General features: G+C 45.8%; 2 protein-coding genes across 22 annotated transcripts in view; both read right to left on the minus strand.

The window, feature by feature from the left end:
* The window catches only part of madd (MAP-kinase activating death domain), a 29,983-nt gene extending 23,667 nt beyond the window's left edge, over positions 1-6,316 (minus strand). For 3 of the 21 annotated variants that reach the window (XM_029143507.3, XM_055507564.1, XM_055507562.1), the window contains exons 1-3: positions 5,862-6,310; positions 1,907-2,103; positions 1,103-1,732 (exon numbers count right to left, since the gene is read on the minus strand). In XM_029143507.3, coding sequence (XP_028999340.1) covers positions 1,103-1,732; positions 1,907-1,965 — 689 coding nt within the window. In that variant the 5' untranslated portion in view covers positions 1,966-2,103; positions 5,862-6,310. Of the gene's footprint in view, positions 1-1,102; positions 1,733-1,906; positions 2,104-5,861 lie in introns of all 21 variants that reach the window. The other 18 variants (XM_029143511.3, XM_029143510.3, XM_055507565.1 and 15 more) reach the window with 12 other exon arrangements.
* A 763-nt stretch (positions 6,317-7,079) lies between these two features.
* On the minus strand, positions 7,080-13,282 carry nr1h3 (nuclear receptor subfamily 1, group H, member 3). Its single transcript, XM_029143520.2, has 10 exons — positions 13,084-13,282; positions 11,287-11,369; positions 10,959-11,201; positions 10,443-10,709; positions 10,158-10,363; positions 9,836-10,015; positions 9,635-9,734; positions 9,411-9,524; positions 9,228-9,322; positions 7,080-8,904 (listed from the first exon to the last, which is right to left on the minus strand). The coding sequence occupies exons 2-10, from the start codon at positions 11,327-11,329 to the stop codon at positions 8,758-8,760; spliced, it is 1,395 nt and encodes a 464-aa protein (XP_028999353.1). The 5' UTR covers positions 11,330-11,369; positions 13,084-13,282; the 3' UTR covers positions 7,080-8,757.
* Between the last annotated feature and the right edge of the window lie 531 nt (positions 13,283-13,813).

Consider the following 13,813-nt stretch of genomic DNA (forward strand, 5'->3'; position numbering starts at 1 on the left):
TCATCTGCACAAACATTAAACCCTTTTAAAGCATGTGCTGGAGAAGAGATGTCTTTTTTCCATTTGACCCCTCCCACCGACGGCAGCTGCTACCTACAGGCAGCCACAGACCTCAATCTGTCAGAACCACCATAGAAAAAGGTGCCTGCAGACATCATGCAATGCTTCCCCTCCTTCTCTGTCACCGCCATGACACAGTTTAATGCTTCCACGTCAGGAAAAAGACAAAGATCACCAGGTCTGTTCAGCCTTTGGCTTGGAGAGCATTTCCAACGCTTGTCAGAGAAGCCACAGTCCAACATTGATAATGTGTGGACCCACTAAACATTCTGTAGCGATGGCTGTGAGGAAAACAGGCACCACGGGTGAAGACCTGCAACCACGCTGGGCCTGAGCTAGTGGGAAGTGACAGCCTAATTAACACTCTGTCACTCCAAATTGCAATCTATCTGGTTGCTCAGGCAACAGAGGAACCCAAAGAGCACTGAAATGCTGCCACTTCCCAACACACCAGTGTACAGCTGCAAAAAGAGTGGCAGCTTGAAAATGTGAATCATCACTCAGGTAATTAGGACTCTAAAGAAGCAAAACATTAAACTCTAATATTGTCCATTCATTGTCCTTTAAAATAGTGCTAGATTGAACAATTTGCATTTGCAATGACACGTATTCAGAACAAACCTAAGGCAGCGAGGATCATTTGTTTATCATTATTTATCATCAAGGTGGAGTGTGATAGCACAAAGCATACCGTGAGCGCGTCACTGCAGATGGCCTGTGAAACACGCACAAAAAGCTCCTGTTCGTTTTGCAGCAAACATACATACAACAGTTGGACCTTATGAGAAGCAGAAGATGAGGGGAAGCAATAAACTCAGCAGCAGCCACAGGCAGATATTTCCTATTTTTGTACGGTTTCCTATGTTGAAGAATATCTATCGATTGTGACGGAATTATTTTTGGCTCAGTAAACACATTCAGACAATTAGAAACTGGAAACAAAACGATGCCCAGCTTTTCGATATCAACTAGCGTTGATTGGACTGTGGTATTTCACTAGCTTTGCTGTGATGGAACCGCCTGTGGGTGTGATGAGGCTCACCTCTGCGTGGCCCGGGGCAGCCCGGCCCGCTGCGTTAGCCTCTGGCTGCAGCAGTCCACCAGCCTCTTGAGAATGTATAAGCACTCCCTGAAGGTGGAAAAGAAGGGGTAGTGGCTGAGGATGCACAGGGAGGTCAGCGTGCTGTTGCGGTTCCTGGCCGCCATCTTGGCCGCTCTCCGTCTGTGCTGCGGGGACTTTCCTGCGTTCAGCTCAGCGCCGTGCGGCCCACTCTCCTCTCCAGAGGCGGGTGCTTGTCCGACCTCAGCGCCGTTGGGCGGAGCTAGCGCTGACGGAGGAGCGCCACCATCAGAGCCTTCGCTGGCGCTCTCCGGCGCCGCCGTCTCCGAGTGACTGTTCTTGTCCCCGCGGGGGCGGTGGTGGCCGCGCTGGAAGGAGCGGTAGAAGTTGACGCAGATCCCATAGCGAGTGATTCCTGAGTCCTTGTCGGTCAGTGTGAACACAAACGAGGAGTCGTCGCGAAGGCTGACCCTGCGCTGGCGGATGCTGAGGCAGCCCTCGGGTTGGCAGAAAAACACCACATCGGGCGGGAGAGGGAAGTCGTGGTGGTCCTCCAACGGGTAACGGCGAAGCAGCTGAGGCGTCTGGGCCACGCTGTCACTGCTCGGTTGCCTGGAGAACACGTGGACACATTCATTTTGCTTTTATAGCAGCACAGTATAAAACAAAATGGAGAAATGGAGAATAATGTTTCACTCCCACACAAACATTACATCACATTATTTAGGGTACGATGTCTAAACAGACACCTTCTCCCGGGGTGTATATTTTCCCGCTGACCCTTACCTTGCTCCAACCACTACCAAGTAGTCGAGAAGGCGAGGGCACATTTTCTTTTTCTCCATCTTGGGCTGATGACGTCCTGTATCACAGGATACTCTCTTTCCTCAGTGGTGACGTTCCATCACAGCAGGGACAGTTCAGGTGCAACGCTGATGCTCTTTGATTATCATGGTGATGGTTCAGAGACAACAACGTCAGGCCTGAAACACACAAAGGATGTGCACATGTAAAAAAATGAATAAAGACCCCTTCGATTTCTTAGGCTGCAATCTCAAGACATCAGTTAATTAGTTTAACTGACATATTACAGACGTTGCCATAATTAAGATGTCTCTTTTAGTTCAGCAGAACAGGGATTTCTTTTTGTTGTTGACAGCAATGAAACAAAACCTCGTCTGGACCAAGGACTTGATTAATGGACTTTGCTTGTGGTCATTATTTCAGCTGTTGTTGCTGAGGTTTAAGACTTTTCAGCACAGGCTCGCTGATGTAGTAAGCAGCTTAGGGGCCTTGGTGGAATCATAATAAGCCTCCTTCCTGCTTTGTGCTGTGGCCCTCAGCTGTGTCACAGACAGGGAACAGGACACACTTGGAGATGGCAGCTCCCATCACAGACACTTACAGAGACACCTTCTTACGTTCAGGATGCCACAAGATGCAGCAAAACACGGCAAAAAAGGGGAAATTCCTACACGACAGCTCAACAACTATTCTAGACAGAAATGGTGTTCCATTTAAAGCACAGGATCCTTAATACACATCCAAGCATTCTAGCAAAGAAACAATGAGGGATGAGTGCCAAGGTGTTAAAACACACCTGACATGGCGAAACCACATTAGTAGGAGTGTCACACTACAACAAGGCCACATGCTTCAGAAACTCCACCCTGAAACACAAACACTGGAGTCTGAGGCTGTGTCTTAAAGGCTGGACGGATAAGGCTCAAAGGATAAGACAACCGATCTGTAATTTACCACAGCCAACGTTAAAGAAGAGAAAATGACCAGACTGAACAACTATGGAATAATATTTAAGATCCAGTCTGAGAACAAACCACCATCAGTTCATAATAGTTTACATAAAGATTTATAGCTTCACGCTTCATATTGATTTAAAACATACAGCATAGAACAAATTTCAGTTTTCATCCATTTGTCCGTAGTGTGGAGTGTCATGCCTTCGGGCGACACAGGAGCTGGCAATCAATTACACATGACCGTGAGGCTGCATCATGTTTCCACTGCGCTGGGGATATTTTAGACTATTCTAGATGCCCATCAGTGTTACTATAACTGTTAAGACTCAGAAGACCTGAGTAAACATCAATTTATATATTGCTGAAGAAATTTATTATTATGGTTGCAAAAATATTTATAATTGATGGGTCAAATGCATATTCATTCACGTCCACTATTTATAAATTGAATACGTTCATTTGTGCCTCAGACACCAGATCCCATCTGGCTAAAACAGGCCACACTCAGAGACAACAGGGTCGACAGATGGGCTGCGTTGAGACGTGAGTGGGACTCTACAGACACCCTGACACAGGCTGTCATTACCCACAGCACAGCCTGCGCTGCACACAGCTGCACCCAGTGGACACGAGGACATTAGGGGGGCTTTATTACACAGGGCTCCACATGCATTACGGGCCCAATTATCTTTAATAGCTTCACTTGTGATCGGAGAATCCGTTCACGGAGATATAAGATCATTCAGGTTCCGACGGAGCATAAAGGTAATAGGTGATAATGGTGTTTACTGACAAATCCAAATCATGCTAATGTTGATTGATTAGCTGTACATCAAATCATGCTAATGTATCAGTGAACATCATTTACATACTATAGTAATAAATACAGTACTATGAGTAAGAAGCAGATTTTCACTAGAACCTTTGTCACCAACGTATCATTGGACTACGAAAAATATAGAACCCAGGGATACGTTTCTTACTAGTACACAACGCACACAGCTCTGAGCTGGGTACAATTCCTTTCACCGTCCTCACACAAACAGTCTATTAGAGAGAGAGAATTAAGCTCAGGGCAGACGTGCAGGCTTTGTGAGAGGGCAGATGAAGCCTTTTATATCTCACAAAACAATCAGCACAGCGAACCAACATGCAGGTCTGGAACATGAACGCTTCCTGGAGCAAAGCCAAAATGGCTATTCTACGAGGCAGCAGCGCTGGAGGCACACGCGTCAGGCAGAGATGCAGGGGAGCGCAATATTTATAGACGCGGATGAAACACGGGCTGCGTTTAACACACAGTGAAAGACACCACAACACTGCGTCGACTTCAGAGGCAACGACGTGTAGGTTAAACAGCAGATGAACGTGGTCAGAGTGGTCTTACGTAAGCACCGAGGTAGGATTCACCAGCCTGCAACACAGACAGCGTTCCTGCCAGTCACTGCGAGCAGCAGGGTGGACCCACGTCTGCCAGCACACAAACAGGCGCACATGAAGTGTACAACAACCAGGAATCCACTACTCCAGTATTACTTCTCCATTACAGTGGCTGCAACGCCCTTTGTCTGAACAGAAAGCAGACTGGAAGACGGGTCACAACTAAAGGATGGAGCTGGTCTGGATCTTCTATAGCCTGCACCAACACAGCACTCACTTCTGTTTATACATGAACTCAAAAAATTCATAATCAAAGGTTTCTAGACACTGAATGAGCTCAGCTTTAGGTTCCAAAATGAATTTAGGCAAATCACCTGGAGTGGGTTTCCCCAGAATAACCGCCGGCGTTGAGGTTGGCGTTGCATCACAGCGCGGTGGTTTGACTGTGTGCCACTGTGCAAGCTGTCAAACGGAGCGTGCCAACGTTTTCAGGACGTCTTTAGCAACAGGGAGGGACTTGATTACCGTGTTTTTATTAAAGAGCACATTCCACAACTCCACTGGCTTTTCATAGAACACAGATCCTGGAGGAGTGGCAGCATTCGTCTCATTTTCCCTTACAATGTTGTGTTAAGTCCTAAATGTGTTGTTTCTGACAAACGTGCCTCATTCAGTTTTTTGTCTATTTATTTCAATAGAAACTCAAGTAGTGAAAAAAATCACAATACCTGACCCATTTTACATGAAGATGAATGGATTGTACTGGATTAGGTTCTCGCCCAGTAACATCTTAAGCACCTCTTCACCAGCGTCACTCATGCAAACGCTTTATTAAAATGACCCTTATCTGATGGGCCCTGGAGCCTGAACAGCACTAAATGACCAACATCGTGTGTAGGTGGTTAGCAGAGCGGCCTTAGTCACATTTATTCATTCGTTTCACTGTGACTGGAATCAAAATCCTGTGCAGATGAAGGAACCGTGGTGGCGGTGCATTAGTTCGTGGCATCTTGGGTCAATGCTAATACAATGAAGCTGATCTCCACGCAGGCAGCTGTGGACAGAACGTGTCCTGAAGTAACGATACCCCGTTACTTTCCCAATGGCTGTTTCAGCTTCAGGCGTGATGTGTGTGAGGATGTTGCAACGGCACAGGGTTGTCGACAGCCCGCTGTGGTTACACAACTCCACACCGAGCCGCTCGAGATTAGTGAGCCAGGACCCCGGCTGAGGCGCTAACGTCCACGGCAGCGCCTGGCCGAACGTGACGGGCCACAGCCGAACCCTCCTGCTCGTCCACACGGACACACTCGGCTGTGACGTCGCCTCCATCTTCGCGACAGGCTGCGGGGCCTGGCGTTCGACCCCACGAAGCATCCTTTCACCTTCACCGCGGTGCCTTCACGGCGTCCTACGCCACCGCTACGGACGGATTAGCTTAGCTAAGGAGCTAGCTGCTAGCTGTAGCGTGACAAATTCACAAATAGCAACGACTTCAGCCTTAGCAAACGGCGGCGGCGTCTCACAACTGGACACGGGACGCCGTGTCAGTCACGTGACTGCTTTATAAACGCCAAACTTTGAGAAAGCATCCCTCCTACCTGCTTACGTTAGCCTGTTAGCCGCTAACGCTCGCTCAGGCACCAGCTGCTGATGACGGCCTGGGAGGTGGGTGTCCTCCTCGGTCACAGGGAGAGGGGGACGCGGCGCCGTCCAAACCGGGCTTTCGTTCGTTATGTTACTGCACACGAGTGGAACCATGTGTTGGGGAGCCGCTAGCTGCTCTGCGCCGTGACACGCACATTAAGCGTGTGCGCTGGATGAACGGCTCGGTGCGCTCCAGCCAACCTGCCTTCACAACATCCTCCTCATCGTCGCTCCGCAGCGAGTTCCGCATTCTGAGGGCGCGAGCGAACGGAAGCGACGCGCGAGCCTGACGTAGACCACTCGGTGCCCCCAGCAGCGCGAGAGCGGAGGCTCGCACAGAACCAGAACCAGTGCTCGTCCCAACCGGGCCGCCATAGACGGCTTAGCTTTACGGGCCTGGACTGAGCGGAACCTATTATAGTTTGAACTCCAATGACACTTTAATGCACTGAACGTATGCTTTAAAGAACCAAACGGACCCGGACGGGTTGTTGTAGTATCATATACTGTTCACTGTTGGCCCAAATGGTATTTATGGGTTTGTATGTTGGTCTCGTTTATATGCGTTAATCCATTGAGTTCACTAAAACTAAAGTGGACTCCAAACATAACACTACGACAGCTTTAATTAATACTGTACAAACGGCAGGTCGGTGTCGGTATTAAAATAGGTTTGGGTTTCTGTGTATCAGCGTTTACAGCGTCAGTCTCTGACGACAGGATTTAAGACTACTATACTAGACAGACATACAGTAAAATTAACCTTCATCATGATATGATAATAAAACGGATGACACTGATCAGAATGAACACAACACAGAACAAAACCAGTTTCATTCTATTTCATTGGTGACGTTAGCTGGACTTAGTTTCGGGCTAAGAAGTAAATGATCCCAATATTACACGAGTTGAGCCACAGATTCTTGTCAAGCAAAAAGCCAAAATCCAAAGGCAAATTTCAAGCATAACAGAGAAATAGTGGTTTCACACACTCGCGTACAAATCTGCTTCTTCTGCATTAAATACACACTCGACTTCAGCTTGTTTTAGACGTGTACTTTAGGAAACTCATATTCAGAGAGCAAAATGAACCTCACTGACATCACAGAGGAACGTTTACTAAAATGAGCATCTTCGTGTTGTCTTGTTTAATCAGGAACTGAACTTTAAAATGTTGTCTGGAATCAGTTTAATCCACCATAACACAATTAGAACATGGGAAGTCAGCTCACCATGTCAGCTCTTAGTGAAAGCAGACTAGTGTTAGTGGCTTGTACAGGTGATCTGGCAAAAGTGGGTTTCAGAGACACACATATAAAAATATATATGTCACAGTACAAAAAGCACAGACATCCCAGGTCTAATGTTGAAATTCAAAACATTAGAGCTATTATAATCCATGGTTAGGGTCAAATCTATCTGGAATCAATAGCAAGGTCCTTTTATTAATTGAAAAGCTGAAATGGCTGTTGGAGCATTTCTACATTAGTGACATCACATTGTTCAGCGTTCAGCCTGTTTCATGCAGCATCGAGACAATGAAGCTCATGAGGATGAATGTGTTTATCCACCTACAGCACACGGCGGAGAATGGAACACGACATGAACAAAAACAGGCTTAATAGAATTTAAACTAACAATTACTACTTGTTTTCTGCTTATTATATAGAATTTGGTATATTTCTTATCAAGGTTTTCCTAAATCTGACCGCTTAAAGCTGTTCATTTTAAATGGCTACCTACTGGAAGGAAGCTTCTCGGACTATGGCAGACCTTTACATCAAGTTAGTTTGTTGCTGTATATTCAGCTTTACATTTCCTCAGTGTATATTCATACAGTATTTTATCAAAAATAAAAGGCTGAGACATTTAATGCAATGTTCAATCTACAGTATACGTATGTTACATTTCTCAAACCTTTAAAAGCTAGCGAAAAAGTTCACTAAATTAAAATTGTGAAAATAGCTGTACTGCAAAGTAATGAAACAAATAAAAGTACATCTCACATATACATCATCATATCGGGTGTTAACAGAAGCAGTAATTTCATTGCTTTATGAATACATGTGCCGGGTCTTGAATTTGAGCATGTCAGTACCGCGTGCGTCTTTGTACCGATGCTGCGTGTTCAGACACAGTCTCGTCTACTTCTTCACCTGCACGGTTCCACTTCCTTGTGCCTTCGTATGCGATTGTACAATCTTGAGGATTCTTTTTATGGGTGAACGTTGTACATTTCCTTTCAAATAAATAGAAACTTGACATGAGAATTTGAGTAACTGTATGACCAGAAGGGTCCCTTCTGCAATTAAAAGAAAACTAATCTGACAGAAGTTGAAAAAGTCTCCAGTTCCCAGTGGTCGACTTCACATTACTTTACCTGAGCAATTACTACCTTGTGACGTCTTTATTTACCCTCAGAGGAACAAACGGTTGTCGTATCACAATGTCAGGCTGTTCTTCTGAGGTGAGAAGCCAAGACCTGCCAGAGTTTTGCTTTGAATTGTTAGACAATGAATATACAAGTATGCCAGACACTGAAATAACCTCAAAATATTAAACGGCTCAAAAGCCTGATGCTGGTTAATATCAATATCGCCACAACAACGTCAGCATCTACACAAAAAATATAAACAAAACAATTAGGTTTCATGTTCATCCCTATAAACACAACACCAGTTAGCAGTCTGTGAGCAAAGGGCCACCACGCCGTCCTCCCACAAGAAAAGAAAATCTCAACGCTATGAACAAAAACTGATCAGGGGAGCAGAGAGGAGCCGGGGTTCCTCCTGGATGTCGTGCTCTGCCTCGGGCCTCATTAAGCCATGGAGTGTGACATCAGGTCGCCATTCACTCATTAACGTCCCAGATTTCAGAGAGCAGTGGAGGAAGCTTCTTGTCCTGGAGGCGAAGCGCAAACACCTGCTCCGAGTGTACACTGCTTAATGTCCGAAGGCTCACCAGCTTCATCAGCATGCGGGGGAACATCAGATGATCCTGAGGACACGGGGGCAAATACATTTAAAATATTACAAAACAGAGGAGCCACGTCTAGAAAACACAGGGCTGAGCCACATAAAAAGGGAACTAAATTTTAAAAGGGTAGCATGACTTTGCAGTCGTGTTCTCATAATGGCTTTTTCCCTGTAGCACAAAGCAGCTTGTTAGACTGTTCAGCATCTATTGGGGTGAATAGAAACGGTGACCCCAGCCCTGACCCAATGTGCCTGCTGTTTTATTTATTTATATTTATATATATCTCCAGGTTATGCTGACATACAGCTGGTCAGAGGAGGTTATGTAAACCACTGTGCACTTACATTTGGTCTCTTGATCATGATGTAAGAGCGCAGTGCGTCCACATAGGGCTGCTGCAGCCTTTCCACCAGGTCATGATCCTGCACGTTTGGTCGATCTGAGCAAAATGAAGGAACAAACTGATGAAATGATGATTCAAATACACAGCAGAACACTGCAGACTGGGTTACTGAAGGAATTCTGACCTGCAGAAAATATGTTGATGGCTATAAGCAAAGCATATTCAGCCTCATCGAGATGCAGGTCATTCATTCCTTTAGAAAACTCAAAGATGGGGTTAATGAACTCAAACTGAAGACCTAAGGAGAGAAACGTTGACAAAAAGACACAAAGAACTGATGTACATGTAGTTTGCATTAGACATTAGATGAGTTCTGCACTTAATCTAATTCAGACGACCACATCGCACCTGCTTTGGCAAAATCCTCCTTGTTGTAGCTAAAGTCCTTAAGAAAGGTGATGCTATCAATTGCAGGGTTATATCGCCGAGACGTCTCAAGCAGCATAATCTGAGGAAGAGGAACACACGGTGAGCAGATTATTTATCTGCAATCAAACAAAGCCAAACTAATTGAAAGAAAATCACACAGAAAGCAAAACATTTGTCAACCTCAATAGTCGATGTCTTCAGTAGAGCAATCTGGTCTTCTCTCGTGAGCTCCAGGAATCCAGGAAGCTGCTTCGCAAAATCCACAATCTCCTGCACTGACATGATTGCTAGCTCAGTGAAGTGGGCGAAGCGCTGCTGACGCACCTCTCTGTTCTGCAGGTCCTGACTCTGCGGCCACGGCTATTTGAAAAACACACATTATAGAACAGGTTAGTACACATTCCTCTATCTCATTCAAAACAAGGGAGTAGGGTAATGCTCAGGTTAAGAGTGTGAGTGTGTGCGTGCGTGCGTGCGTGCCAGAACGTACGGCTCCACTTACTGTGACTTTGGGCCGGTCCAGGAAGGACCTCTTGTTGCATTGCTTCTGCATGGCCACCAGCTTCTCAATCATCTCCTGCTGCTGTGGATCCAGTGCAGCTGCTTCCGGTGGAGGGGTGGGGGTCACCACGGTGGATGTGTGTGCAGTTTCCTCCTCCTGCTGCTTCTTCATCTTCTTCAGTCTGATTTGTTCTTCAGAGAGCACACCTGAAAGTGACAATGAGGCCGACCTTAAACACGGACGAGGCCAGTATTCATCTGCTGGTGTCTGCAGAGCGTCACTCACACTGCTCCAGCATGCCGGCCTCCCGACACTTGCGCAGGCGGCACTGCTGGCACTTGCGGCGCATGTACATGTCCATTTCACAGCGGCCGTTGTTCTTGCATGCGTACTGGGCGCTTTTAATGACGCTGCGTCGAAAGAAGCCCTTGCAGCCCTCGCAGCTCAGCACGTTGTAATGGAAGCCGGAGGCCTTGTCGCCGCAGACGCTGCACACCTCATTGCCCAGCATTTTGGGAGCTGGCCCCTTCTTTCTCTTGACAGGCTGACCGTCTACACACACAAAGACAAAGAGATGATGCGTTCTACCGGGCAGAGAGGAACAGCTCTCAGCTCAGTCTACAGGCTGTAATTTGTTTAGCAAAGACCACAAAGCTTTGTTTTCAGGCTGGTGATTCACTCAGTGAAGTCTCACTCTCCCCCAACGATGACTAATGTTAGTGACTAAAACAACAGTTACAGAAACGTTTTTTCCCCAGATCGATGAGTAATCAGTACTTCTTTAAAATACTCTCTTCTCACCTACGCTGGCAGCGCCGTCACCTGCAGCTGGGTCCAGCTTGATATTATTTGGTTCTACTGGCACAGGGCTGCTCATGTCTGTCAGTGAAGGGCCGTTATGAGGGGGGGTGGGGAAGTCATCTGGCTGGGAGAGGTCAGCCAGTGACAGCAGGCCATCGTGCTTCACTGCGGCAGCTCCACCGCTCTCCTCAACAATGCAGTCCAGCTGCAGCTCCGAGGCCCCATCGAACACCTTACGTTCATCTGTCACAGGACACAAAGCAGCCGATCAATAAATCCACCTGGCTTCTGTTCATCTCAGAAATAACATACTAATTGTTGCTCTTACCATGACCAACATCTGGGATATCAGTCACAGACAGCGTGGACATCTTCTGCACAGCAGCTTGTCATTACGAAATCAACGTGCACCTGTGCAGAGAAGAGAACGAGACACTCGTGATGACCATCACATTAGGGGGCGATCGGTAACGTGGAAACAGATGTCACCCATGATCAACCTCTGGGCAGGACGCTTTGGAGGCAACAGGTGCAGAGTGCTGTTCACCCGGTAGCAGACATAATGTGTTCACTCTGTACAACTCAGAACGGATGTGGTTAAATTACATCAAAATAAGGGCAGTTGTTCTTAGAAAGATCCAAAATCTAACTGGCCCTGACCATGAAAACGGGTGTAGGAGACGTTCAACTGGCTGCAAAAGCAGAAATGAAAACATATGTGCCACAGAGGGCGAATTTCAGGAAACTGATTCAGCAGTCACCCATGTGTCATTTCTGGCTATTTTTAACCAGCTTGCAATAAAAAGGAAAAGTCACATATGAAAGGCTTCTGCCCTGTTTATAATGTTATGATGTCAAAGAAGATGAGCTTTGACTTGTTTCTTGGCGTTTTATAGAACGTGGAGTTTGTGGCAGAATTTAATGAGCCTCAAATCTGAAATCTTCCAGAGTTAGATATTTGTTCAAAGTCTAGAAGAAACGTCTTGATCTGATAAACAAGTAAATCCAACAGAGCTTTAAAACTCATCTGCAGAGATGAAGAAATGTGACAGAAGGACACTTTTTAAAGCTGGCTCATGGCTGCCTCACGAGAGAAAATTAATTCAAAACTTCAAGCAGCATGTCTGACACGTCTGGTACTGGGAGCATAATTAGAGTTGAAGAAAGGACAAATGCAGATGGAAATCAGATGATTCGGGACATGAGGGAAGTGAGTGTGAGGCGATTTGTTCACCTTTTAGCACGACAGTGACCTGAGCTCCTGAACGTTGCAGGTCAGTAAACAAATAATCTGGATGTGAACTGAAACCAAGGGAATTTTCTGCAGTTATATCAAAAACGTTTCCAGCGAGCTCCGCAGTCCGAAGTCCGTTTGATGTGGGAGCAAGTAGACGTGTGGAGTATTCACCGCAGCAAGCGACTGTCTGTGTGTGTGTGTGTGTGTGTGTGTGTGTGTGTGTGTGTGTGTGTGTGTGTGTGTGTGTGTGTGTGTGTGTGTGTGTGTGTGTGTGTGGAGGAGTTCATCATGTCATGGCACAAGGGAACACCAACATATATATATTGCTCCTTTTTTTGTCAACAATGCTGATGCACCCAACACACAGACTAAATGAAAAGGCAAACAAGCAGCTGACGTCCATTTCATCATTTCATGGTTAGACACAAAATAACGCATAGTTGGCAGCACATGTATGAAACCTGCACTTGCTGCCAAATAGGATTCTACTACATAGAGAAATGAGCTCTTCTCTAAATGAGAAATCAGAGTTTGATCTTCAATCAATTTGCAGCTGATGCATAGACTTGTTTAATTTAGGTATAACCACTAACTTAATTATGACAAACATTAAACAGTTAAAATACATAAATTGTTCTGTCAGGTTTTGCAATCAAACATTAAAGTAGCAGATTGTTTAATCATGACTGTGACAGTGACTAATACTGTGTCTGCTCTTTAAAAACACACGTCAGCATTAAGCAGCAACATCGGATCTTTGAACACATTAATGGGATTTGTTATTGCTTTTTTTTTACCAGTGACTATTTTGCCAAACGACATCAGTCTGTAAAAACTGACTAAAGCTCTATGTCTTAATGTAATGCTGTAATGCCGGGCGGACCATACCTCTGAGCAGATGTCTTATTTATCGTCTTTCCATCTTTCCCGTGTCCATAACTTCAGACTGTAAATATCTTTGCACAGCTAGAAGCCTCGCCTGCCCGATGAGCCTGCGGGATGCCAAACCCCCAGTGACTTATCGAGTGGACATTCACTGACTCAGTAAGTTGAAGGGAGTACGAGAGAAGTCCCTTTCTACAAAGCCCTATGGGAGACAAGAGAGAAAACAGAGGGGAGGGAACCAAAGGTTACTATTGGTCATCTGCATGAATCTCAAAGGGCTGTGGCTGCTGCCGTTTTGTCCTCAAGTACATTTACTGTCAATGTACGGTCACACAGCACACACCTAACGACGCCCCCCTTCTGAAATAGTATAAAACATCCAGAAAACCGTTTTACTCAGGAGACTTGGCAAACAGAGGCCGACTCACATTCTGTGCCTGTAGAACATTTCTACTCTGTTCCCTCATGTCATCCCCACCCAGATCTGTGTCAAAGTCCAAAGTTGCCTGCACCTTATCAGTCAGTCACCTTCGCCCATGCTTTCAGACATGGCTGAAATTAAATGATAGCACCGGGAAAATCAATAACAGTGACACATTATTTCAAACTGTCCTTTATAGTACGTGATGCTACAAAAAGCACAGCGCCTGCATACTAATACTACATTTTATCTACCCTGAGACCAACGTTTATTTTTTGTTTTAACTAGTTCATAACTTATTTGGTCATAAAT

The sequence above is a fragment of the Betta splendens genome, chromosome 3, assembly GCF_900634795.4.
Source record: "Betta splendens chromosome 3, fBetSpl5.4, whole genome shotgun sequence".
NCBI classification, from domain to species: Eukaryota; Metazoa; Chordata; class Actinopteri; order Anabantiformes; family Osphronemidae; genus Betta; species Betta splendens.